Genomic DNA, 27,616 nt, shown 5'->3' on the forward strand with positions numbered 1-27,616 from the left:
GGAGGGATGTGAAGAGAAAAGTCAACACAGACACCTTCACATGAAAAAACACATTCATATACACAAACATTGACGCACCATCCATTTCGTGTATGGGGATCTGTCCAAATATGTGGAGGTATGGCCTGTAGAACACTCTGCGAAAGATCCAATTGGGACGGGGGTCATAGGAGTAGAGCAGCGCCTGATTGGCTACGCCGTAGGCCAGGAGCCACACCGCCAGGAAGAAGAGGAAGAAGAAGATGTCTTTCATCTACCAATCAGGAACAGAGGATTAGGAAAAGTATTGGCAACATTGAAATAACACTAAAGGACGTTGCACAGACTTAAATGATGTCGACTCAGACTTTAATATAGACTCCTTTTAAAATACTTCAACAGGAGTAGATATCGTCAGTGGTTAGCTTACCTTACCACACCACATGAGTGTGTTTATACACACAGTGTACAAAACATTATGAACACCTGCTCTTTCCATGACATACACTGACCAGGTGAAAGCTATGATCCCTCATTGATGTCACCTGTTAAATCCACTTCAATCAGTGTAGATGAAGGGGAGGAGGCAGGTTAAAGAAGGATTTTTGAGCCTTGAGGGTGCAACTCGATATTAGGCAGGTATTCTTAATGTTTTGTACACTCATTATGGCCAGCATTTGAAATGTTTACACAGTCTTCATCACAAGATCATGTTTCAGTCGACAAAGACCATCATCATCACAAATACTTAAAAGAATCACTTACCATGTTGCCGACGATGATGATCTTGGGTCCCAGTTGTTTGTGGATGGCGAAGATGTGGATGAGACGAAGGGTAAACACCATGTAGTCCACAGCAAACACAGCACGGCCAAACTCATAGGACCACGGGAACATTCTAGAACACACAACAAACACCTGGTTATAGTCACAGGGTCACACACTCATATACAGTCAGTGGCCCGTTTATTAGGTACACAAAAATGGATCACTCCTACAGACAGCAAGTCACGTGGCCGTGGCTTACTATATAAAGGCAGGGTAGCCTAGTGGTTAGAGCGTTGGACTAGTAACCGGAAGGCTGCAAGTTCAAACCCCCGAGCTGACAAGGTACAAATCTGTCGTTCTGCCCCTGAACAGGCAGTTAACCCACTGTTCCTAGGCCGTCATTGAAAACAAGAATTTGTTCTTCACTGACTTAACTAGTTAAATAAAGGTGTAAAAAATCATTTAAAAAATAAAATAAAGCAGGCAGACAAGCATTGAGGCATTCAGTTACTGTTCGATTGAACATTAGAATGAGGAAAACGAGTGACCTAAGCGACTATGAGCTGGGCATGATTGCCGGTGCCAGGTGTGCATCATCCAGTATCTCAGAAACAGCGGCCTCCTGGGCTTTTCACTGTTTACTGAGAATGGTGAGACAAACCAAAAAAATCCAGTTAGCGGCAGTCTTGTGGGTGACAACAGCTCATTGATGAGAGAGATCGAAGGAGAATCGTGCAAGCTAACAGGTAGGCCACAAACAGACAAATAACGGGGCAGAACAACAGTGTTGTGCAGAATGGCATCTCGGAATGCACAACTCGTCAATACTTGTCACAGAGGGACTATTGAAGCAGACGACCACACCGGGTTTCGGTCCTATCAGCTAAAAACAAGAAGAAACGGCTGGAGTGGGCACACAATCACCAACACTGGACAATTGAGGATTGGAAAAACATTGCCTGATCTGACAAATCCTGTTTCCTGTTGCGTCTTGCTGATGGCAGAGCCAGGGTTTGGAGTAAGTAGCATTAGTTCATGGCCCCATCTTGCCTGGTGGCGGCGGTGTACTGGTGTGGCGATTGTTTTTCTGGCACACGTTACATCCCTTGATACCAACTGAGCAATGATTGAACGCCATGCCCCGAATAATTCAGGCCGTCTGAGGCAAAAGGGGGTGCGACCCGATGCTAGATGGGTGTAACCTAATAAACTGGCCACATATACACATCTAAATATGAAATATACACACCTGCAGCACATGCCCAGGGCAAAGAGTGAGATGGCCAAGATGTCACACTTATTCCACATGTCCTGGATGTAGAGACTCATCCTCTGATATATAGTGTTGCTGCCCACGAAGAACGTCTGCGAGAGAGGATGGTCATTAATATGAATTTACATGTTCTTACCTGTCAAATGTGTGTGTGTGTGTGTGTGTGTTCGTGTGATGCGTCCTACCTGTCGAATCTCCTCACAGACCATGGTGAAGACCCAGAAGTAGAGAACAAACTCTAAGGTGGACGGGCCTTGAGGCGGCGGGGGCTTGAAGTCCACCAATAGGATGTAAGCAAACAGGGAGAGGAACAGGAAGTACATCAGCACGTTGCCCAGGAACGAGGTGACGGGCGCAAACCAGAACTCCCTCCAGCGCTGCAATATGAAGGGCCTCTTGGGATTGGAGGCACCTTTCAGTTTGGCCCTTAAAGCAGCATATTCCTCAGCATCCTCTTCCCTGTGAGGAAAATAATGAGAATAATTATTGTCTGTCTGTCTGTCTGTCTGTCTGTCTGTCTGTCTGTCTGTCTGTCTGTCTGTCTGTCTGTCTGTCTGTCTGTCTGTCTGTCTGTCTGTCTGTCTGTCTGTCTGTCTGTCTGTCTGTCTGTCTGTCTGTCTGTCTGTCTGTCTGTCTGTCTGTCTGTCTGTCTGTCTGTCTGTCTGTCTGTCTCTCTGTCTCTCTGTCTGTCTGTCTGCTTACGTTTGCATGATGTCGGCAAGGGAAAACACGGTGGCATCTCCTCCATCCAGACTGTCTGTGTCCCGACCATGAGTCACCTCCTCAGACTTCCCCTCCTCCTCCTGTTCCCTGAAAGAGAGAGAGAGAGAGAGACCCGACTGACTGACTGACTGACTGACAGACAGACAGACAGGCGCAGAGTGAGGAAACTTTCCTTCATCACCATCTTCTCTGTATCCTTCCAATTTCTCTAAACATTCCACATATTGAAAATTGGATTGATACAAGAGAAGATTGGCTGATAGTGAAAAAGGAGAAATTTGGAATGATACTCTCGGTACGAGAGAAGAAGAAAAGTGGCGCATCACGTATTGGACATTTTCCTGAATCAACTTTTTTCTCTTCAGCGCCGGTCAATCTTTTCTGTATTATTCCAATTTCTATGTGCGCACTGCATGGGGAACATAAGGAAAGCTTAATGGATTGAAAATTGTCAGACAGACAGACAGGTAGCCACTAACCTGAAAGTGATGAGGTTGGTGTAGATGAGGGGGGGTAAGAAGAAAGTGAGGACCAGTTTCCAGACTTTTGTGCTCCTCTCCATGTCTCCCCACCAGATCTGAGACAGCAGAGACTGTCAGAGGAAGAGGTAGAAGAAAAGGTAAGGCTCTGCCCACTAGGTTCAGTTTCCTCTTAGCAGAACTTGGCTAGGCGAAGCGAACGTCTGTGCTTCACATACTCCCTTAATAAAAGACATTCGCTTGAAAAATTAGAAAATAAATAGGCAATATTACTGTTTGTCCCTCTTGAGACGCCATAGCAACAGCGTTGCCACTTCCTAAAATACACTTCCTCTCAGATAAAATCAAGAAATCTGTCATTAAGAACCCGATAGTTACTCTGAGTTCCTCTGTGGAGATGGGAGAACCTTCAAGAAGGGCAACCATCTCTGCAGCACTCCACCAATTAGGCCTCTATGGTAGAGTGGCCAGACGGAAACCACTCCTCAGTAAAAGGCACATGACAGCCCACTTGGAGTTTGCCAAAAGGCATCCAAAGGACTCTCAGACCATGAGAAACAAGATTATCTTGCAAGGTGATGTAACATTTCTATTGGAATCCAGCCAATGTGGGGATAGCCAATATCTGGCATTTTTAATCCCCCGCAACCTGTATTCAGAATGACTGCAAAGGTAAGGAAGACTAAGCTATGAGACAGCCTAAAGCATCTATATTGGAGCAACCATTTCAGTAATGGGTGCAATAAATCCAAGTAAGATATGGGATTAATTTAGAAAATGTTGTAATTTATATTTCAGTAGTATAAGATTAATTATTTACTCAATAAGTCACTGTACAAGCACAAACATACACTACCGTTCAAAAGTTTGGGGTCACTTAGAAATTTCCTTGAAGAGGCGACTCCAGGATGCTGGCCTTCTAGGCAGACTTCCTCTGTCCAGTGTCTAGGGTTCTTTTGCCCATCTTAATCTTTTCTTTTTATTGGCCAGTCTGAGAAAAGCGTCTGCTAAATGGCATATATATGGCTTTTTCTTTGCAACTCTGCCTTGAAGGCCAGCATCCCGGAGTCATCTCTTCACTGTTGACGTTGAGACGTGAGGTGATTTGCGGGTACAATTTAATGAAGCTGAGGACTTGTGAAGCGTTTATTTCTCAAACTAGACACTAATGTACTTGTCCACTTGCTGGGTTGTGCACCGGGGCCTTCCACACCTCTTTCTAATCTGGTTAGAGCCAGTTTGCGCTGTTCTGTGAAGGGAGTAGTACACAGCCTTGTACCATATATTCAGTTTCTTGGCAATGTCTCGCATGGAATAGCCTTCATTTCTCAGAACAAGAATAGACTGACGAGTTTCAGAAGTTCTTTGTTTGGAGCCATTATGAGCCTGTAATCAAACCCACAAATGATGATGCTCCAGATACTCAACTCGTCTAAAGAAGGCCAGTTTATTGCTTCTTTAATCAGGACAACAGTTTTCAACTGTGCTAACATAATTGCAAAAGGGTTTTCTAATGATCAATTAGCCTTTTAAAATTCTAAACTTGGATTAGCTGACACATCATGCCATTGGAACATAGGAGTGATGATTGCTGATAATGGGCCTTGGTACACCTATGTAGATATTTCATTTTTTTTTTTAAATCAGCCGTTTCCAGCTACAATAGTCATTTACAACATTAACAATGTCGACACTGTATTTCTGATCAATTTGATGTTATTTTAATGGACCCAAAATTGTATTTTCTTTCAAAAAATAGGAAATGTCTAAGTGACCCCAAACTTTTGAACGGTAGTTTAACATATTGAAACAAACAATTCTAAAAAAATCAACCTGCACAGAGGATGCTGGGAAATGTGATAATGATAGGTGTGGTTTTGGTTCAAAGCGATGTGTATGAGTTTCAGGCCCCTATATTAGTGTAAAACTAGGCCCTCAAAATAAGGCCTACTTTATGATAACATATTCGAGTAGGATTTCACTTGGTGAAGTCCATAGAACTGAAAATGAATGAATGCAACAACCAAGCCTTTTTTACCTAGAGAATTTGCTGTATGCATACGGAGGAGACTTGTGTGAATGCGCAAATGGAAGATGGAGGGGCGAAGGGAAGGGGATTCAGCTACACACACACACACACCTTGACCCCTGAACCCTGGGTTTAGTACGGACCTGCACGCCGTCATGGCTGAAGAAGAGGCGGGCGTCAGCTGCAGTGGCCATCTGCAGACAGGTAGCTCCGCCCCACACAGGAGACTTCCTTATAAGGAGGGTGAAGGAGCGTCTTTCACTGCTCTGGTAGCACTCACTGAACACATCTAGAGAGATGATTAAAGGGTTAACACTCACTCACTGAAGACTTCTAGAGAGAGAGGAAATGGGTCACAGGTTTTAAAAATTAAGTTTCCCATTAGAAGTCTGGATATGTTTGCTTCAGTCCTAATCTTAAAGGTGTGAAAGTATTGCAAATGGTCTCAGACTGGGATGCCGCAGACTTTCAGAACAGGTGGTCCCTTGCAGTCCGATGCGGAACTGCTACAAAGCATTATGGGGTAACCTTCACTCAGAAAATACAAGCTGCTCACATGTATGCATAACAGAGTTGATAACCACTACATTGACATCCTCACAGTACAAACACACAGCCAGGATAGGGCTAACCCACCAAGGGCCAAGTTCTCAAACTTCTGGGCCAGCTCCTTCATAGAGAGCTTGGTCTCCGTCTCACTCTCCAGCTTAGACAGCTCCCTCAGAATCTTACAGCCTGCCAGAGCACTGAGGACAGACTCCCCTGCCTGGAGGGGAGTGGGGAAGAGAGAGAGAGAAAGAGAAGCGTTGTACATTGGTAAATTAAAGATAGACTCAGCAAGATGATGCAGATGCACAAAGTAAATAGCAGAAGTGGGTCAATTTCCACAACAACTAAGAAGCGCGAGGCTAAACCACTCCACTGTTTGGGTCTGGTAGCTACCACGTTGTAGCAGCATGAAACGAACCCCTGCACATGCACAGATACTCTGTGTGAGGAGTTTTGCATTATGCTCATCAGAATATCTGCGGTGCTGCTCATGGCAACGTCATTTCACTGAGTCTATCTTTAATGAATAGCCTTTGGAGTCCATGTCATTTTCTACAGATTATTTACATTACATTTAAGTCATTTAGCAGACGCTCTTATCCAGAGCGACTTACAAATTGGTGCATTCACCTTATGACATCCAGTGGAACAACCACTTTACAATAGTGCATCTAAATATTTTAAGGGGGGGGTGAGAAGGATTACTTTATCCTATCCTAGGTATTCCTTAAAGAGGTGGGGTTTCAGGTGTCTCCGGAAGGTGGTGATTGACTCCGCTGTCCTGGCGTCGTGAGGGAGTTTGTTCCACCATTGGGGAGCCAGAGCAGCGAACAGTTTTGACTGAGCTGAGCGGGAACTGTACTTCCTCAGTGGTAGGGAGGCGAGCAGGCCAGAGGTGGATGAACGCAGTGCCCTTATTTGGGTGTAGGGCCTGATCAGAGCCTGGAGGTACTGAGGTGCCGTTCCCCTCACAGCTCCGTAGGCAAGCACCATGGTCTTGTAGCGGATGCGAGCTTCAACTGGAAGCCAGTGGAGAGAGCGGAGGAGCGGGGTGACGTGAGAGAACTTGGGAAGGTTGAACACTAGACGGGCTGCGGCGTTCTGGATGAGTTGTAGGGGTTTAATGGCACAGGCAGGGAGCCCAGCCAACAGCGAGTTGCAGTAATCCAGACGGGAGATGACAAGTGCCTGGATTAGGACCTGCGCCGCTTCCTGTGTGAGGCAGGGTCGTACTCTGCGGATGTTGTAGAGCATGAACCTACAGGAACGGGCCACCGCCTTGATATTAGTTGAGAACGACAGTTTGTTGTCCAGGATCACGCCAAGGTTCTTAGCGCTCTGGGAGGAGGACACAATGGAGTTGTCAACCGTGATGGCGAGATCATGGAACGGGCAGTCCTTCCCCGGGAGGAAGAGCAGCTCCGTCTTGCCGAAGTTCAGCTTGAGGTGGTGATCCGTCATCCACACTGATATGTCTGCCAGAGATGAGAGATGAAAGATTAGATTGTTGAGTGCGCACATTGTTTAACACTGTCATTACAGCTGCCTGGTCCCATATATTCTTAACTGACTCACCTGGTCAGACCACTCCAGAGTGGCCTAAGGCACTGCATCTCAGTGCTAGAGGCGTCACCACAGACCCTGGTTCGATTCCAGGCTGTATCACAACCGGCCGTGATTGGGAGTCCCATAGGGCGGTGCACAATTGGCCCAGCGTCGTCTGGGTTTGGCCGGGGTAGGCCGTCATTGTAAATAAGAATTTGTTCTTAACTGAGGTTAAATTAAATAGTTATTTAATAAATTACCATCTCCCAGAAGTAGACGGCCATCTCGCTGCGGTTCTGCAGCACGGCCCAGATGAACAGAGAGGCCCAGGGAGAGAGACAGCGCTGCTCCTTGTATGGACACTCCTCCAGCAACAACTTTTTCATGTGCTGAGAGGGAGGATAAGAGGGGGAATAGGGATATAAAGAGGGGGACGGGGTGAAGGAGAGGGAGAGAGTGAAGTTGTCAGTTACATTATATGGCCAGTAATGCAGTGGTATCACCATAGTAGCATTGATTATTTTAACTATATTGGTGGAGTCTACACTATCACTGCATCACTGTACCGTATCATTGAGAACAAAGGCATTTGTAATTCATGTCTATGTAGAACAGTGGTGTGAGGGGACACTGCTACAAACACTAGCTGCCTCCTAAATGACACCTATCCCCTATATAGTGCACTACTGGGCAGGTACCCTAGTAGTTAAGAGCGTTGGGCCAATAACCGAAAGGTTGCTGGTTCGAATCCCTGAGCCAGCAAAGTGGAAAAATCTGCTGATGAGCAAGGAAGTTAACCCCCAACAAAAACTGCAGCCCCACACAGCTCTCTGATTTAGAAGGGTTGAGTTAAATGCGCAAGACACATTTTAGTTGAATGCATTCAGTTGTGCAACTGACTAGGTATCCCCCCTTTCCCTTCTTCTGACCAGGGCCCTGGTCAAAAGTAGTGCACTACTTATATATAGGGGAGAAAGTGTCATTTGGAATGCAACCACTACCTTCAGTGCTCTCCTGGTGCTGGTGCTCTGGTCCAACTTCAGAGGGCTGTAGTAGAAGGGCTCACACACATCTCCCAGGATGTCCCATAGAAGCCTTGACATCTGAAGGGAGAGGCGAGAGTAAGTCACATATAACTGAAATGACTACCCACATGAGAAAATACTATAGAATACTAGAATACTTACTATAGAATGAGAATACTTACTATAGAATGATGTAGTATACTATACTACACACTGTAGTAACCCTCGATCATGTGTAGTACACTGTAGCATACTGTAGAATATTTACAACAGTAATGTCTGCAAAATCCCTACAGTCTGTAAAAATACTACACTTTTCTAACTATAGTAAATATTACCGTATTTAATTAGCATATACCCTGCCTATTCCCCTCCACCATATCCCAATTTGTGCCAACCATAAGTGAGAAACCAAATGCCAAGTATAGACAATATATTGTGTTCCTTACAGGTTATAGAAAATAGCAGAAGCGCTGAACTATCTGTTCAGATTATGGAAAATTTGCCCTTTTATGTTATGGAAAACGTGCTATTTCTCCACTAGGTTTCCTCAAGGAGAAAGTCTCCACTTCTATGTCAAAGTTAATAAAACTAAAACACTACAGTATATACTACAATCAGCAAAAAAAACACTACATGAATTACTATAGTACAGTGCATTCGGAAACTATTCAGGTCCCTTCCCCTTTTCCACATTTTGTATCGTTACAGCCTTATTCTAAAATGTATTACATGATTTTTTTTCTCATCAACCTACACACAATACCCCATACTGACAAAGCAAAACCAGACACTACAGGGAATACTATAGTATTTATACCATAGTTGTAACGGTCTTCTCGGAGAGATCGGACCAATGTGCAGCGTGGTAAGTGTCCATTTTAGTTTATTAAACTGAACACTAAAGAATACAAAATAACAAAGTGACTGATACAAACCAAAACCAAAACAGTCCTGAAATGTGAAACAAACATTACAACAGGAAACAAATCACCCACAACTCAAAATTGTAACCAGGCGACCTAAATATGGTTCTCAATCAGGGACACCGATAAACAGCTGCCTCTGATTGAGAACCATACCAGGCCTAACACAGAAATCCCAAATTATAGAAAAAGGAACATAGACTGCCCACCCCAACTCAACTCACGCCCTGACCATACTAAAACAAAGACAAAACAAAGGAACTAAGGTCAGAACGTGACAATAGTATACTATAGTATTTTTTCATGTGTTGAAGCAGATTTAAAATTTTAAAAAAAACATTTGATCAAATGCTCCTCAACTCCACACAGTGAGTGACCCCATACATCCCCTTTCCCCCCTCCCTATTTTTTTTTTATCAATTTACCATTTCATTTCTCCACAAATACCTAATCACATCAGTACTTTAAAAAAAAGCTGTGGCTGTATATCTGACTGACCTCTTTTTCTCCCTACGAAAGATTAGGAAGTTTCTGTGCATGTGTGGATCACCTTCTGCACATGTGTTTCTTGACCTCTACTTTACCCACACATTTTGTAGTCTCCTTCCCTTCACATTTCTCACTGCCAATCATGAATGATAATTTCTCAAGTTTTAGGCATCCCAATAATTTGATCTCAATCAGTTTCATGGGGATATGTACAGTAGCATCGCCTGCCTGTGTATTTTGCCTAGTGGTGCGCGCTGTTTAGTCTTGGCCACATGAGAGAAAATGCTGTGGTGTTTTTGTCTTACAGTAACGTAATAACATGCCATTGTATTCAGTTCTGTTGCGTAGAATACTATCATTATGTGATCTTGCAGACTTTGATTCAGCTATGATCTAACTTCATTAAACAAGCAGCAGTTGCCAGAGTAGCCTGTTCTCTATGAGTAGAGCAGAGACTGTGCGTAAAGTAGAGAATAAACACGTGTGCAGAACGTTATCCACACATGCGCAGAAGCCTCTTTAGTCTGGAGACGAAAAGGTGTGGTAAAAGTCACACCTGCAGCCACTACGATAAAATAAAGTGCAACCCCTCCTCACCTCATACAGGCTGAGCTCTTTGGCCGACGAGGGTTCTGATATGGGGCTCTTGAGGAGCGAGGCCCTGTCCAGAGAGCAGGGGACGGTGGGCAGAGACCCGGCCAAGCCCTGCCTCTCTGTGAGGCGGCGCTGGAGCAGCGTGTAGGCCAGAGAGCTGTCGGAAAGCGAGCGGTACAGGCCCTCCAGACGCCGGTATGTCAGGTAGTCCAGGATGTTGAGGCCATTCTCGGTGAAGAGACGCACGAACTGGGGCTTGTCGTTGATCAGCGCGTCCGTCATGGAATCCTCTAGGTCCTCGTACTGCGGGAGGATGTTTTTCAAAACATATCCATTTGTCGATCTATCTAAAAGACAATTGTGTCTCTCTCTCTCTATCCGTCTGTCAAAATTAAAACAATACTATCGTACCGAGTGATAAAAATATGAAACGCTCCACAAATTGAACATTTTCTAAATTGTTCTGATTTCCAACTTCCTTTCACCAGCAGCCTATCTTCTCTGTATTGTTCCTTATTTTCCTAATATTATCCGGTACAGAGATATTGAAAACATACAGTCTGATAAATGCCCTGTCAACTAAATAACATAACATAAAAATAATAAAAATGCTGTTAAACAATGGTGATAGTGGTGATCGTGAAGAGCAGTTCACCTTCCATTGGATGCCTCCATTGAAGAGTTCACTCTTAGCGATGTCCACCCTGTTCCAGGCTACTGCTAGCTTCAGCTGCTCTGTGTACTCACTGGCATCGCTGGACACACGTTTACTGGCTGACAGACAAATACATAGAACGAATGAGTAGTTAGACCAGGATCACGTTTAACATTTTTACAGTAGGGAGAACAAGTATTTGATACACTGCTGATTTTGCAGGTTTTCCGACTTACAAAGCATGTAGAGGTCTGTAATTTTTATCATAGGTACCACTTCAACTGTGAGAGACGGAATCTAAAACAAAAATCCAGAAAATCACATTGTATGATTTTTAAGTAATGAATTTGCATTGTATTGCATGACATAAGTATTTGATACATCAGAAAAGCAGAACTTAATATTTGGTACAGAAACCTTTGTTTGCAATTACAGAGATCATAAATTTCCTGTAGTTCTTGACCAGGTTTGCACGCACTGCAGCAGGGATTTTGGCCCACTCCTCCATACAGACCTTCTCCAGATCCTTCAGGTTTCTGGGCTGTTACTGGGCAATATGGACTTTCAGCTCAATCCAAAGATGTTCTATTGGGTTCAGGTCTGGAGACTGGCTAGGCCACTCCTGGACCTTGAGATGTTTCCTACGCCGCCACTCCTTAGTTGCCCTGGCTGTGTGTTTCGGGTCGTTGTCATGCTGGAAGACCCAGCCACGACCCATCTTCAATGCTCTTACTGAGGGAAGGAGGTTGTTGGCCAAGATCTTGTGATACATGGCCCCATCCATCCTCCCCTCAATACGGTGCAGTCGTCCTGTCCCCTTTGCAGAAAAGCATCCCAAAGAATGATGTTTCCACCTACATGCTTCACGGTTGAGATGGTGTTCTTGGGGTTGTACTTATCCATCTTCTTCCTCCAAACACGGCGAGTGGAGTTTAGACCAAAAAGCCCTATTTTTGTCTCATCAGACCACATGAGCTTCTACCATTCATCCTCTGGATCATCCAGATGGTCATTGGCAAACTTCAGATGGACATGCGCTGGCTTGAGCAGGGGGACCTTGCGTGCGCTGCAGGATTTTAATCCATGACGGCGTAGTGTGTTACTAATGGTTCTTTGAGACTGTGGTCCCAGCTCTCTTCAGGTCATTGACCAGGTCCTGCCGTGTAGTTCTGGGCTGATCCCTCACCTTCCTCATGATCATTGATGCCCCACGAGGTGAGATCTTGCATGGAGCCCCAGACCGAGGGTGATTGACCGTCATCTTGAACTTCTTCCATTTTCTAATAATTGCGCCAACAGTTGTTGCCTTCTCACCAAGCTGCTTGCCTATTGTCCTGTAGCCCATCCCAGCATTGTGCAGATCTACAATTTTATCCCTGATGTCTTTACACAGCTCTCTGGTCTTGGCCATTGTGGAGAGGTTGGAGTCTGTTTGATTGAGTGTGTAGACAGGTGTCTTTTATACAAGTAACGAGTTCAAACAGGTGCAGTTAATACAGGTAATGAGTGGAGAACAGGAGGGTTCTTTTTAAAAAACTAACAGGTCTGTGAGAGCTGGAATTCTTACTGGTTGGTAGGTGATCAAATACTTATGTCATTCAATAAAATGCAAATGAATTACTTAAAAATCATACAATGTGATTTTCTGGATTTTTGTTTTAGATTCCGTCTCTCACAGTTGAAGTGTACCTATGATAAAAATGACAGACCTCTACATGCTTTGTAAGTAGGAAAACCTGCAAATTCGGCAGTGTATCAAATACTTGTTCTCCCCACTGTATCTGTCAACAGATAGCAAACACACGCGCACAGACACAAATAGACATGCAGACGGAAGAATACATGCACGCACACACGCGCATACACACACACACACACTTCTACCTCTGACGAGAGCCTTCAGTAGCACTGTGTCAAAATCATCAGAACTCTCCTGGTCCCCATGGAACACTGTGATCAGATCTCTGTTCTGGTAGATACTCAGAGCCTGGTGAGAGAGAGGAGGGAGGTATAGAGAGAGAAGGGTAAAGAAGAAAGAAAAGGAGTAAGGTTATGTGCTCACTTACATAAACTTGCTTGCTCTCTCTCTCTCTCAGACACACACGTAGCAGTACTTCCGTCCCTCTCCTTATCCAAACCAGGCTTGAACCCAGGACCCTCTGAACTCATCACCAATTGCCACCCAAGAAGCAACGTTACTTTTCGCTCCACAAAAGTCAACGGAAACTACTTCTATGCCTCAGAGCGGGTGACATCACCAATTGAACGCTACTAGCGCATCGCTAACTAGCTGGCCATTTCACATCGGCCAGACACACACACAAACACACCCATCCACACACAAGCAAGCTCTCACAGTCGCACTGCAGAATTAAACGTTTATCCAAGTGTTTTTGACACCCTGGTTTGCTCCTACTGCTCTGTAATCATTCCATTTCTCCAGAAGTAAAATGTCTAAGTTAATGGTTAAGTTTAGACACTCATTCCGAATGGAAATGTTAAGGTTTGGGATTGGGTTAAAACAGAAACAGTTCCCACCACTGGGATCAAACACAAAACCTTCTGATCCACAGTAATGGGAATATTTCCATCTATTATCCCCAGATTATGCACATCTGCTATCCCTGGCCACAATGCCCTAAAAAAAAACTCAAGAGTACTTGATGGTAATAGTGCTCACTGTTGCCCCTACTGGCTGGTTTTGAAGGGATTTCCTGATGTCCTCAGTGCATAGCTATACCTCCAATTTCGAAGTCAATCTCAGGATCTCTGTGTCAGGATCTCCCTGAAACACACCTCTCCCCACACACATCCCAGCCCACCCTGCCCTCACTCACCCTGTCCACCAGCTTCTCCAGGTCTGCCTCGGCAGTGAAGTGCCTCTGGACCCTCTCACGGGCCCTGTCGCGCAGCTCCGCACTGGGGCTCTTGCTCCCCTCACCCTCTGGCTGGGGAGAGGGGGGGCTCATGGGCCCGGCTGCCAGTGCATCCAGCAGCTCACAGATAAGGTCCGCCGCTGGACCAGAACCATTCAACACCAGCCAGGGAGTAGCCTTCTTCAGAGAGAGATCCACCCTCTGAGGGAGGGAGGGCGAAAATCAGAAGAGAGTGAGAGAAAGTGAAAGAAGGAGAGATAAGAGGGAAAGGGAATTTCAAAATGGAAGGAGAGAGAGAAAGAGGGGTTAATGAGAATGTTCTGGTCATGCACAGTAATGTACTATAGGCCTAGTGTCATGAAAAGTAAAGTAAGTCATATTGATGATAGTGATGTTGCCATAGCTTACCTCCAGCATGGCAGCGTCCCCTGAGATGAGCATACACAATACAGGGACATCTATACTGCCACTGCCTGGAAAACAGGTACAGGGAAGGGGTGTAGGACAAATGGGAGAAGTCCATAAAATCACGTTTTTAAGTCATGAATCATTGATCAGATGTCATAGTCAATGTCCATCAATGTTTCATGATTTACTACTTATAAGAATATTTATAAGAATATGTATTTCCACAAGCATCATGGAACACTGCGAATGTATCAAATTATTGTCAAGTCTTTTGCAATATTCAGTAAGGTTACATACACACAATAATATGATTATTGTGAATAGTCAGATAAATAATAGTTTGAGTTGACGTTTACGTTTACGTGCCTTTCAAGAAGAACGATTTCCCCTATAATCCTGTTTACTCGGACACATCTGAAATCTGGCAACTTGACAGGACTTTGAAAAAATGCAAAACATCTGCATTCAAAATAAATGTTCTACCACAGCAACCATGTTATTTTTGTGAAGCATATTTGATTCTGAGTTCGAACATATAAAGTTTGTATGTAAAAACTATTTCTAAGATGCATACTTTCAATATTTCCGAACTCCCTTCACTCGTGCAAAATAATTCAATTTGAGCTGCTCGTGGCTAGCATGCACAAATCAAATACACCGCCATGACTCTGAGTGAGGCGTTTCCATATCCCCAATAATTCTAAAGATTGCTCAGAGGACCAGACGTATCAGTTTAAGCTTACTTTGATTATGACCGTGCGCGGAATTAGATGAGCAGAGTAAGGAGTTTACAGGACTAATGCCATACTCAGTTTAATAATATCTAATTATTAGTGTGCATGTAAACGTGATCAGATTGTGAATGTTATTGATCTCATTGCGAATGTCCATCATATGAATGTCAATGTGTGAATATTTCATGATTTACTACTCATAGAATATTTTTTTTTAACCTTCATTTAACTAGGCAAGTCCGTTTAAGAACAAATTCTTATTTACAGTGACGGCCTACCACGGCCAAACCCGGATGATGCTGAGCCAATTGTGCGCCGCGCTACGGGACTCCCAATCACGGCCTGATGTGATGCAGCCTGGATTCGAACCAATATAAGACTATGTATTTTTACAAGTTAGTTCCTTACAAAAAAATAAAAACACAATTGAACACTTCACGATAAGTCATCCTTGCGCCTTTTATAGAGTAGGGAGACCATGCCAATCATCTGTGTCGATCGAATTTTAATATGTGTACCGACGGATCTCAATGACAAAATAAAAGAGAATATTGCCAAGTATTTATAGTGTTGATGTCAACAACAAAAACTTCCATGTTTCGCTCACCATATAAGTTCAACTTTGGATGAATTGTTATACATTGTTAATGTTAGTCTTTCTTACTGAAATATATAAATAACCCACCAAATATTAGCGATACGAAAAAGTTACACAAGCACCACTGAATTCCATGAAACTAGTCGTATTAACCAAACGCTAGAAAAGCAGGGCTGGCGTTATGGGCGGGACTCCTTGCCCATCAAAATAAAATATTCAAATATTGATAGTTGAAGGTGCCGTACCTTGTTGATAATCACCTTGGTAATGGCCTCGAAACTGAACCTAAAGTATACCGAAACTAATTTCACACAGATGAAATAAATGTAAAGCATGATGGGGTGAAAGGGATTGAATGGGTGAGTTGCTGCCAGCCATAAAATGAGGGACAGAGTCTGACAGACCAATCAACTTGCACATGTCCTCTACTGTATGCTTATTGCTTTTATTCAATGTGTTGGTTATTTTGACCCTTGATTATTGTTGTTACTGATGTCCCGTCGACAACTTTGATTCTTATTATTTTCATATTGTAAGTATCCAAAGTAAGCTTTGGCAATATGTACATTGTTACGTCATGCCAATAAAGCAAATTGAATTGAATTGATGAGCGAGGGGAAACGAAAGTCACATTATTATGTAGGGTAGGGCCATTCTATTGTATTGATTCATTCTATTACAATCTCAAAATGATATGTAGCCTACCCACTACATATCCACCGAATCCAAACAGTTTTATAGTCTCCTCTGGCCTACTTGGAGTACACAGTGAGAACGTGCATCATTTGCAATGGTAAGAAGGCCAAGATGAACGGATAAACATGCTGCGTTAGCGTTGCTACAAAATCTGAATGAAAATGACTCAAGATGGTGGGTGAAAAAATGAATCATGATGACATCTCTGATGACTATTCTTCTGATTCTGAGCCTCAGCTTGAACCTACAGCTCCGAGGCCTGACCGCAAAATAATGACAGAATGGTGAGCACTGAGCAGGTGCTTGCACCACCACCAAATGAAAGGAAAACACTGTTTGGATAGAACAAGCTGGTGACAATGCTACAGACCGATTATCAGCACAAAATGTTACCAGTGAGAGAGCCGGCCCTACATCACAAGTAAAAAAACAAATCAGCAACGCAATCACCAGCTTTCGTTGGTTTATGTGACATGGGTTTGCGCCAACTGATAATTGATTATTTTTGACTGTTGTCATATTGACATGTATATTTATTATAATGCCATTATTGCGTGTGTGCTGATTTCCCCTATTTATCAAGCATACTTGGCATACAGTATATTTCCGTAGGCTTTATCGTTCAAACACTTTTTTTTTTATTGTGATAGAGCATCAGTGATATTCAAACCTGTGATATTTTGTTTTCTAGTCATGGAATTAGACCACTGTGGCACTAGGATGGAGCTAGCATTGCTATGTTTTTTTACGCATATAAAGTTGTTCATTTTAGTCTGCTCAAACAGACCCCATTTCAAAGGAAACAAACACTCATTAAGATCGGGTGATGCTAACAACACACCTGAACTCATTTAACAAGATAGAGAATATTGTTGACGCTGAGAATAGAATGTATATGTTTTTAAATAACATTATTAGAACGTTCTCTGAAAGTTGCAATAGTGTTGTGGTTTTTATGAAAAGTTTTCTTCATGTTCTGAGAACTGAATTTAGAGGTTATTGATGTTAATGTGTACAATAATAAAATATACCCAGAATATTGCCAAGAACCTTACATTCTCTGAACGTTCTGAAAACATTGTTTCAGTTACACAATTTTTTCAAACGTTCCCAGAATATAGTAAAAATATGACATTAAATCTAACCACATAGGAACTTGTGTGGAATGTTCTGTGGAAGTTCTGCAATTTCCACAGAAAACCTTTTTTCTTAACGTTATCGGAACAATTTGAGAACATGTCTTAATCTAAACCATGAGAAAACCTGTAGGAAACGTTATGCTGAAGTACTGAAATTTCCACAGAAGAACATTGTTTCTTAACATTCTTTGAACTATTCGAGGACTTTCACAATGTCAAACCAGTTGGAGAACGTTCCTAGAATTGAAATGAAATGTAATCATGTTTGAGCTTTTAGATGCAATGAAATATTTGAATGAAAATTTTAAAAAATTGTCAAGTTCCTTAAATGTGCTGAGAATGTCCCAATGCCAAGCAACTATCCTGCATTATTCACAGAAAGTTGTAGGAAGGTTGAATGCAAAATAACCATAGAACAACTACACTCTCACCAAGCTCTTAGTCTTTCTTCTGATGGTTCTCAGAACGTTATGTGCTAGCTGGGCTGTGTCTCACCCCAGATGCCTGTGCGTTGGTGGGAGATGTAGTCCTCCATCTTGGCCCTGAAGACCATCTCCCCTCCCCGCCGGCCTACACTCCCATCATCCACCAGCAGGAAGGCCTGGTAGTTATTATCCAGGCAGCACGAGTCACGGGATGTGTTCTGGACATAATATCGTGCTGGAAAACTACCCTGGGGGGGAGGGTTAGAGAACGTGTGAGAGAGAGGGGGGTGGGCGAGAGAAATTATGGGTAGAGAATGGGATCAGAGGAGGAGAGAAGGGGTAAAGGAAGAGGGGAGAGAGATTAGGGTAGAGAAAGGAGGGTAGAGAGAGAGAGAGGGAGAGAAACAGGGAGAGAGACGTAGTAAGAGAGAGAGAGAAGAAGACATTGTGATTCCCATCCCATGTAATAAAAATACCTCATTGTTATTCATTTGATTTCCTGTGGTTTTGGGTTTCTCAACCTAAAAGGACATCTTATTGAAATAGAGAAAGAAATAGAGTGAAAGAGAGAAGGGATAAAAAGGAGAAGGAAGGGGACATAAATAAATGAGGAAAGTGAGTGAGAAGCAAAGAGGAGAGAGATGAAAGTGAACAAAATTCTATAATTGTATATAGTGCCAGTGTACAGTAGCGTGTTCCTATGCATTCCTGTGTGTGTGTGTTTCTATGTCTGTGTCACGTGCATGCTTAATACTGTATACATGGAACAGTGTGTGTGTGTGTGTGTGTGTGTGTGTGTGTGTGTGTGTGTGTGTGTGTGTGTGTGTGTGTGTGTGTGTGTGTGTGTGTGTGTGTGTGTGTGTGTGTGTGTGTGTGTGTGTGTGTGTGTGTGTGTGTGTGTGTGTGTGTGTGTGTGTGTGTGTGTGCGTGTGCGTAAATGTACCTGTGCGTTGATGAGCTGCTGTCTGTTGTGCACCAACCCCCAGGGGGCCACGCCCACAGCGATGACTTTCTTCTGGGACAGGGAGGAGGCCGCCGCCGCATGATCCCTCACTGCTTCCCCAACACAATGACTCACTCCCTCCCTCAGCCCCCCCGTCACTATCCACGCCCCTGGGAGAGAGGGGGGAGATAGAGGAGAAGGAAGAGAGGGAGGGAGGGAGGGAGTGAGTGAGAAAAATAAAAAAGAGGGAGCGAGAGATATGGGAAGAAAGGGAAGTGAGGGCGTGAGACAGAGCATGAGAGAAATGTTTATGACACAATTATAATATGCCACTTAGCAGATGTCACTATTCAAAGCGACTTGTAGTACAGTGATTGCATAACTGTGACCCCTGCAGGAATTGAACCCCCACAACCGTGGAATAGCAAACACCACACTCTTACCGACTGAGCAACCAGGATGGACAATGGACAATAGACAGATAAGGAACATAAGCTTGTTGGTTATGAGTCAAGGGCACCGTGAAAACATGTAACTGGCAGTGAAAGATGACATCAAATAAATGATATTTTTTTGGAATGAGGCCCAGGAAGGATTTGTTTAAAATACTTCATTTGAATGCTGAACTACATGCACTTATTTACACTTACTCAAAGTATATCCTGTTCTTACCATTGCTGTGTCTGCTAATTGTATGCTCTATGGACAACCTGCTTATTGCCTTGCCTTGCTTTAATCAACAACTGTCTGGCTTAGATGGTCATGTGTCCTGTAAACTTTTAACCCATACAGCCAGAGGAGGAAGAGAATGAGAAGGAAGAGGAGGAGGGTAAAATTATAACAGCAATGCAACTCTAATTGGTAGAACGGACATACTTTTAATTCCACCTGATCCGCTCTGTCCCTACAATACGTTATGAAAGTAAATACCTCATGTATTGATGTCATAGGATCGAATATACATATCTATAAAACAACCATGCTCTTTGTCCTCAGTGAATCTTGGGGCTAGGTACAGTATTTCTGCCAGAAAATCATCAGTTCCGTGGTTCATCTTAATGGGATAACATATATGAATTCATGATATATTAAACAAATAGATTAAACGGAGTGGGCGTTATTCTCACCTGTGCCCTATTCCGAACGGACCAACCTCAAACCCAGGACACCTTTGTGTGTGTGTGTGTGTGTGTGTGTGTGTGTGTGTGTGTGTGTGTGTGTGTGTGTGTGTGTGTGTGTGTGTGTGTGTGTGTGTGTGTGTGTGTGTGTGTGTGTGTGTGTGTGTGTGTGTGTGTGTGTGTGTGTGTGTGTGTGTGTGTGTGTGTCAAATCAATCAAAGTTTATTTGTCATGTATACAGATTTGCAGATGTTATCGCAAGTGCAGCGGAATTGTCATGTTTTGTCTTAGATTGTCTTGTCATTATGCTTTCCCTTCTGTTCATTTTCCCCCTGCTGGTCTTTTTAGGTTCGTTCCCCTTTTTCTCTCTCCCTTCCTCTCTCTCTTCTCTCTATCGTTCCGTTCCTGCTCCCAGCTGTTCCTATTCCCCTAATCAATCATTTAGTCTTCCCACACCTGTTCCCGATCCTTTTCCCTGATTAGAGTCCCTATTTCTCTCCTTGTTTTCCGTTCCTGCCCTGTCGGATCCTTGTCTATTATTCACCGTGCTGTGTCTATGTATTGCCCTGTCGTGTCGTGTTTCCCTCAGATGCTGCGTGGTGAGCAGGTGTCTGAGTCTGCTACGTTCAAGTGCCTTCCCGAGGCAACCTGCAGTTCTTGATCAAGTCTCCAGTCTGTTCTCGTCATTACGAGTAGTATTATGCCTTTTGTTTGTAAAGTAACTTTACTGGATTAAAAACTCTGTTTTCGCCAAGTCGCTTTTGGGTCCTCATTCACCTGCATAACAGAAGGATCCGACCAAGGAATGGACCCAGCGACTACAGATGCTCGTAACACTGCCGTCGAGATCCAAGGAGCCATGCTCGGCAGACACGAGCAGGAATTGTCTGCTGCTCGCCATGCCGTGGAGAACCTGGCCGCTCAGGTTTCCGACCTCTTGGACAGTTCCAGAGTCTTCGTCTCGTGCCACCTGTTACTTCCTGGCCTGCCGAGCCTCCGGAACCTAGGGTTAATAACCCACCTTGCTACTCCGGGCAGCCCACGGAGTGCCGCTCCTTTCTCACCCAGTGTGATATTGTGTTCTCTCTCCAACCCAACACATACTCTAGCGAGAGAGCTCGGGTTGCTTACGTCATTTCACTCCTTACTGGCCGGGCTCGAGAGTGGGGCACAGCTATCTGGGAGGCAAGGGCTGATTGTTCTAACAATTACCAGAACTTTAAAGAGGAGATGATTCGGGTTTTTGACCGTTCAGTTTTTGGTAGGGAGGCTTCTAGGGCCCTGGCTTCCCTATGCCAAGGTGATCGATCCATAACGGATTACTCTATAGAGTTTCGCACTCTTGCTGCCTCTAGTGACTGGAACGAGCCGGCGCTGCTCGCTCGTTTTCTGGAGGGACTCCACGCAGTGGTCAAAGATGAGATTCTCTCTCGGGAGGTTCCTTCCAGTGTGGACTCTTTGATTGCTCTCGCCATCCGCATAGAACGACGGGTAGATCTTCGTCACCAAGCTCGTGGAAGAGAGCTCGCGTCAACGGTGTTTCCCTGCTCCGCATCGCAACCATCTCCCTCCTCTGGCTCAGAGACTGAGCCCATGCAGCTGGGAGGTATTCGCATCTCGACCAAGGAGAGGGAACGGAGGATCACCAACCGCCTGTGCCTCTATTGCGGATTTGATGGACATTTTGTCAATTCATGTCCAGTAAAGGCCAGAGCTCATCAGTAAGCGGAGGGCTACTGGTGAGCGCTACTACTCAGGTCTCTTCATCTAGATCCTGTACTACTATGTCGGTCCATCTACGCTGGACCGGTTCGGGTGCTACATGCAGTGCCTTGATTGACTCTGGGGCTGAGGGTTGTTTCATGGACGAAGCATGGGCTCGGAAACATGACATTCCTTTCAGACAGTTAGACAAGCCTACGCCCATGTTTGCCTTAGATGGTAGTCATCTTCCCAGTATCAGATTTGAGACACTACCTTTAACTCTCACAGTATCTGGTAACCACAGTGAGACTATTTCTTTTTTGATTTTTCGTTCACCTTTTACACCTGTTGTTTTGGGTCATCCCTGGCTAGTATGTCATAATCCTTCTATTAATTGGTCTAGTAATTCTATCCTATCCTGGAACGTTTCTTGTCATGTGAAGTGTTTAATGTCTGCCATCCCTCCCATTTCTTCTGTCCCCACTTCTCAGGAGGAACCTGGCGATTTGACAGGAGTGCCGGAGGAATATCATGATCTGCGCACGGTCTTCAGTCGGTCCCGAGCCAACTCCCTTCCTCCTCACCGGTCGTATGATTGTAGTATTGATCTCCTTCCGGGGACCACTCCTCCTCGGGGTAGACTATACTCTCTGTCGGCTCCCGAACGTAAGGCTCTCGAGGATTATTTATCTGTGTCTCTTGACGCCGGTACCATAGTGCCTTCTTCCTCTCCGGCCGGGGCGGGGTTCTTTTTGTTAAGAAGAAGGACGGTACTCTGCGCCCCTGCGTGGATTATCGAGGGCTGAATGACATAACGGTTAAGAATCGTTATCCGCTTCCCCTTATGTCATCAGCCTTCGAGATTCTGCAGGGAGCCAGGTGCTTTACTAAGTTGGACCTTCGTAACGCTTACCATCTCGTGCGCATCAGAGGGGGACGAGTGGAAAACGGCGTTTAACACTCCGTTAGGGCATTTTGAGTACCGGGTTCTGCCGTTTGGTCTCGCCAATGCGCCAGCTGTTTTTCAGGCATTAGTTAATGATGTTCTGAGAGACATGCTGAACATCTTTGTTTTTGTCTATCTTGACGATATCCTGATTTTTTCACCGTCACTCGAGATTCATGTTCAGCACGTTCGACGTGTTCTACAGCGCCTTTTAGAGAATTGTCTCTACGTAAAGGTTGAGAAGTGCTCTTTTCATGTCTCCTCCGTTACTTTTCTCGGTTCCGTTATTTCCGCTGAAGGCATTCAGATGGATTCCGCTAAGGTCCAAGCTGTCAGTGATTGGCCCGTTCCAAGGTCACGTGTCGAGTTGCAGCGCTTTTTAGGTTTCGCTAATTTCTATCGGCGTTTCATTCGTAATTTCGGTCAAGTTGCTGCCCCTCTCACAGCTCTTACTTCTGTCAAGACGTGTTTTAAGTGGTCCGGTTCCGCCCAGGGAGCTTTTAATCTTCTAAAAGAACGTTTTACGTCCGCTCCTATCCTCGTTACTCCTGACGTCACTAGACAATTCATTGTCGAGGTTGACGCTTCAGAGGTAGGCGTGGGAGCCATTCTATCCCAGCGCTTCCAGTCTGACGATAAGGTTCATCCTTGCGCTTATTTTTCTCATCGCCTGTCGCCATCTGAGCGCAACTATGATGTGGGTAACCGTGAACTGCTCGCCATCCGCTTAGCCCTAGGCGAATGGCGACAGTGGTTGGAGGGGGCGACCGTTCCTTTTGTCGTTTGGACAGACCATAAGAACCTGGAGTACATCCGTTCTGCCAAACGACTTAATGCCCGTCAAGCTCGTTGGGCGTTGTTTTTCGCTCGTTTCGAGTTTGTGATTTCTTACCGTCCGGGTAGCAAAAACACCAAGCCTGATGCCTTATCCCGTCTGTTTAGTTCTTCTGTGGCTTCTACTGATCCCGAGGGATTCTTCCTTATGGGCGTGTTGTCGGGTTGACAGTCTGGGGAATTGAAAGACAGGTTAAGCAAGCACTCACGCACACTGCGTCGCCGCGCGCTTGTCCTAGTAACCTTCTTTTCGTTCCTGTTTCCACTCGTCTGGCTGTTCTTCAGTGGGCTCACTCTGCCAAGTTAGCTGGTCATCCCGGTGTTCGAGGCACTCTTGCGTCTATTCTCCAGCGCTTTTGGTGGCCGACTCAGGAGCGTGACACGCGCCGTTTCGTGGCTGCTTGTTCGGACTGCGCGCAGACTAAGTCGGGTAACTCTCCTCCTGCCGGTCGTCTCAGACCGCTCCCCATTCCTTCTCGACCATGGTCTCACATCGCCCTAGACTTCATTACCGGTCTGCCTTTGTCTGCGGGGAAGACTGTGATTCTTACGGTTGTCGATAGGTTCTCTAAGGCGGCACATTTCATTCCCCTCGCTAAACTTCCTTCCGCTAAGGAGACGGCACAAATCATCATCGAGAATGTGTTCAGAATTCATGGCCTCCCGTTAGACGCCGTTTCAGACAGAGGCCCGCAATTCACGTCACAGTTTTGGAGGGAGTTCTGTCGTTTGATTGGTGCGTCTGTCAGTCTCTCTTCCGGGTTTCATCCCCAGTCTAACGGTCAAGCAGAGAGGGCCAATCAGACGATTGGTCGCATACTACGCAGCCTTTCTTTCAGAAACCCTGCGTCTTGGGCAGAACAGCTCCCCTGGGCAGAATACGCTCACAACTCGCTTCCTTCGTCTGCTACCGGGTTATCTCCGTTTCAGAGTAGTCTGGGTTACCTGTCATGTTTTGTCATTAATTATCATGTCTTGTCCCTGTGCTTCCCCTTCTATTCGTTTCCCTCTGCTGGTCTTATTAGGTTCTTTCCCTCTTTCTATCCCTCTCTCTCCCCCTCCCTCTCTCACTCTCTCGCTCTCTCTTCTCTCTATCGTTCCGTTCCTGCTCCCAGCTGTTCCTATTCCCCTAATCAATCATTTAGTCTTTCCACACCTGTTCCCGATCCTTTTCCCTGATTAGAGTCCCTATTTCTCTCCTTGTTTTCCGTTCCTGCCCCGTCGGATCCTTATCTATAATTCACCGTGCTGTGTCTATGTTTTGCCCTGTCGTGTCGTGTTTCCCTCAGATGCTGCGTGGTGAGCAGGTGTCTGAGTCTGCTAGGTTCAAGTGCCTTCCCGAGGCAACCTGCAGTTCTCGATCAAGTCTCCAGTCTGTTCTTACGAGTAGTATTATGCTTTTTGTTTTGTAAAGTTTCTTACTGGATTAAAAACTCTGTTTTCGCCAAGTCGCTTTTGGGTCCTCATTCACCTGCATAACAGAAGGATCCGACCAAGGAATGGACCCAGCGACTACAGAGGCTCGTAACACTGCCGTCAAGATCCAAGGAGCCATGCTCGGCAGACACGAGCAGGAATTGTCTGCTGCTCGCCATGCCGTGGAGAACCTGGCCGCTCAGGTTTCCGACCTCTCTGGACAGTTCCAGAGTCTTCGTCTCGTGCCACCTGTTACTTCCTGGCCTGCCGAGCCTCCGGAACCTAGGGTTAATAACCCACCTTGCTACTCCGGGCAGCCCACGGAGTGCCGCTCCTTTCTCACCCAGTGTGATATTGTGTTCTCTCTCCAACCCAACACATACTCTAGTGAGAGAGCTCGGGTTGCTTACGTCATTTCACTCCTTACTGGCCGGGCCCGAGAGTGGGGCACAGCTATCTGGGAGGCAAGGGCTGATTGTTCTAACAATTACCAGAACTTTAAAGAGGAGATGATTCGGGTTTTTGACCGTTCAGTTTTTGGTGGGGAGGCTTCTAGGGCCCTGGCTTCCCTATGCCAAGGTGATCGATCCATAACGGATTACTCTATAGAGTTTCGTACTCTTGCTGCCTCTAGTGACTGGAACGAGCCGGCGCTGCTCGCTCGTTTTCTGGAGGGACTCCACACAGTGGTCAAGGATGAGATTCTCTCTCGGGAGGTTCCTTCCAGTGTGGACTCTTTGATTGCTCTCGCCATCCGCATAGAACGACGGGTAGATCTTCGTCACCAGGCTCGTGGAAGAGAGCTCGCATCAACGGTGTTTCCCTGCTCCGCATCGCAACCATCTCCCTCCTCTGGCTCTGAGACTGAGCCCATGCAGCTGGGAGGGATTCGCATCTCGACTAAGGAGAGGGAACGGAGGATCACCAACCGCCTGTGCCTCTATTGCGGATTTGATGGACATTTTGTTAATTCATGTCCAGTAAGAGGCCAGAGCCCATCAGTAAGCGGAGGGCTACTGGTGAGCGCTACTACTCAGGTCTCTTCATCTAGATCCTGTACTACTATGTCGGTCCATCTACGCTGGACCGGTTCGGGTGCTACATGCAGTGCCTTGATTGACTCTGGGGCTGAGGGTTGTTTCATGGACGAAGCATGGGTTCGGAAACATAACATTCCTTTCAGACAGTTAGACAAGCCTACGCCCATGTTTGCCTTAGATGGTAGTCATCTTCCCAGTATCAGATTTGAGACACTACCTTTAACTCTCACAGTATCTGGTAACCACAGTGAGACTATTTCTTTTTTGATTTTTCGTTCACCTTTTACACCTGTTGTTTTGGGTCATCCCTGGCTAGTATGTCATAATCCTTCTATTAATTGGTCTTGTAATTCTATCCTATCCTGGAACGTATCTTGTCATGTGAAGTGCTTAATGTCTGCCATCCCTCCCATTTCTTCTGTCCCCACTTCTCAGGAGGAACCTGGCGATTTGACAGGAGTGCCGGAGGAATATCATGATCTGCGCACGGTCTTCAGTCGGTCCCGAGCCAACTCCCTTCCTCCTCACCGGTCGTATGATTGTAGTATTGATCTCCTTCCGGGGACCACTCCTCCTCGGGGTAGACTATACTCTCTGTCGGCTCCCGAACGTAAGGCTCTCGAGGATTATTTATCTGTGTCTCTTGACGCCGGTACCATAGTGCCTTCTTCCTCTCCGGCCGGGGCGGGGTTCTTTTTGTTAAGAAGAAGGACGGTACTCTGCGCCCCTGCGTGGATTATCGAGGCTGAATGACATAACGGTTAAGAATCGTTATCCGCTTCCCCTTATGTCATCAGCCTTCGAGATTCTGCAGGAGCCAGGTGCTTTACTAAGTTGGACCTTCGTAACGCTTACCATCTCGTGCGCATCAGAGAGGGGACGAGTGGAAAACGGCGTTTAACACTCCGTTAGGGCATTTTGAGTACCGGGTTCTGCCGTTTGGTCTCGCCAATGCGCCAGCTGTTTTTCAGGCATTAGTTAATGATGTTCTGAGAGACATGCTGAACATCTTTGTTTTTGTCTATCTTGACGATATCCTGATTTTTTCACCATCACTCGAGATTCATGTTCAGCACGTTCGACGTGTTCTACAGCGCCTTTTAGAGAATTGTCTCTACGTAAAGGCTGAGAAGTGCTCTTTTCATGTCTCCTCCGTTACTTTTCTCGGTTCCGTTATTTCCGCTGAAGGCATTCAGATGGATTCCGCTAAGGTCCAAGCTGTCAGTGATTGGCCCGTTCCAAGGTCACGTGTCGAGTTGCAGCGCTTTTTAGGTTTCGCTAATTTCTATCGGCGTTTCATTCGTAATTTCGGTCAAGTTGCTGCCCCTCTCACAGCTCTTACTTCTGTCAAGACGTGTTTTAAGTGGTCCGGTTCCGCCCAGGGAGCTTTTGATCTTCTAAAAGAACGTTTTACGTCCGCTCCTATCCTCGTTACTCCTGACGTCACTAGACAATTCATTGTCGAGGTTGGCGCTTCAGAGGTAGGCGTGGGAGCCATTCTATCCCAGCGCTTCCAGTCTGACGATAAGGTTCATCCTTGCGCTTATTTTCTCATCGCCTGTCGCCATCTGAGCGCAACTATGATGTGGGTAACCGTGAACTGCTCGCCATCCGCTTAGCCCTAGGCGAATGGCGACAGTGGTTGGAGGGGGCGACCGTTCCTTTTGTCGTTTGGACAGACCATAAGAACCTTGAGTACATCCAT

The 27,616-nt window shown here is 45.4% G+C and overlaps 1 protein-coding gene across 1 annotated transcript in view; it reads right to left on the reverse strand.

Annotated features, from left to right (window-relative positions):
- trpm4a (transient receptor potential cation channel, subfamily M, member 4a) overlaps positions 1-27,616 on the reverse strand; it is a 94,749-nt gene that overhangs the window by 14,206 nt on the left and 52,927 nt on the right. The window contains 17 exon segments of the mRNA XM_046305487.1: positions 79-253; positions 745-877; positions 1,997-2,112; positions 2,206-2,479; positions 2,723-2,830; positions 3,223-3,335; positions 5,395-5,540; positions 5,888-6,017; positions 7,606-7,734; positions 8,347-8,448; positions 10,383-10,682; positions 11,035-11,153; positions 12,919-13,021; positions 13,872-14,111; positions 14,319-14,383; positions 17,981-18,158; positions 18,854-19,023. Of these exon segments, the coding sequence (XP_046161443.1) occupies positions 79-253; positions 745-877; positions 1,997-2,112; positions 2,206-2,479; positions 2,723-2,830; positions 3,223-3,335; positions 5,395-5,540; positions 5,888-6,017; positions 7,606-7,734; positions 8,347-8,448; positions 10,383-10,682; positions 11,035-11,153; positions 12,919-13,021; positions 13,872-14,111; positions 14,319-14,383; positions 17,981-18,158; positions 18,854-19,023 (2,601 nt within the window).

This window comes from Oncorhynchus gorbuscha, linkage group LG16 (assembly GCF_021184085.1).
Source record: "Oncorhynchus gorbuscha isolate QuinsamMale2020 ecotype Even-year linkage group LG16, OgorEven_v1.0, whole genome shotgun sequence".
NCBI lineage: Eukaryota > Metazoa > Chordata > Actinopteri > Salmoniformes > Salmonidae > Oncorhynchus > Oncorhynchus gorbuscha.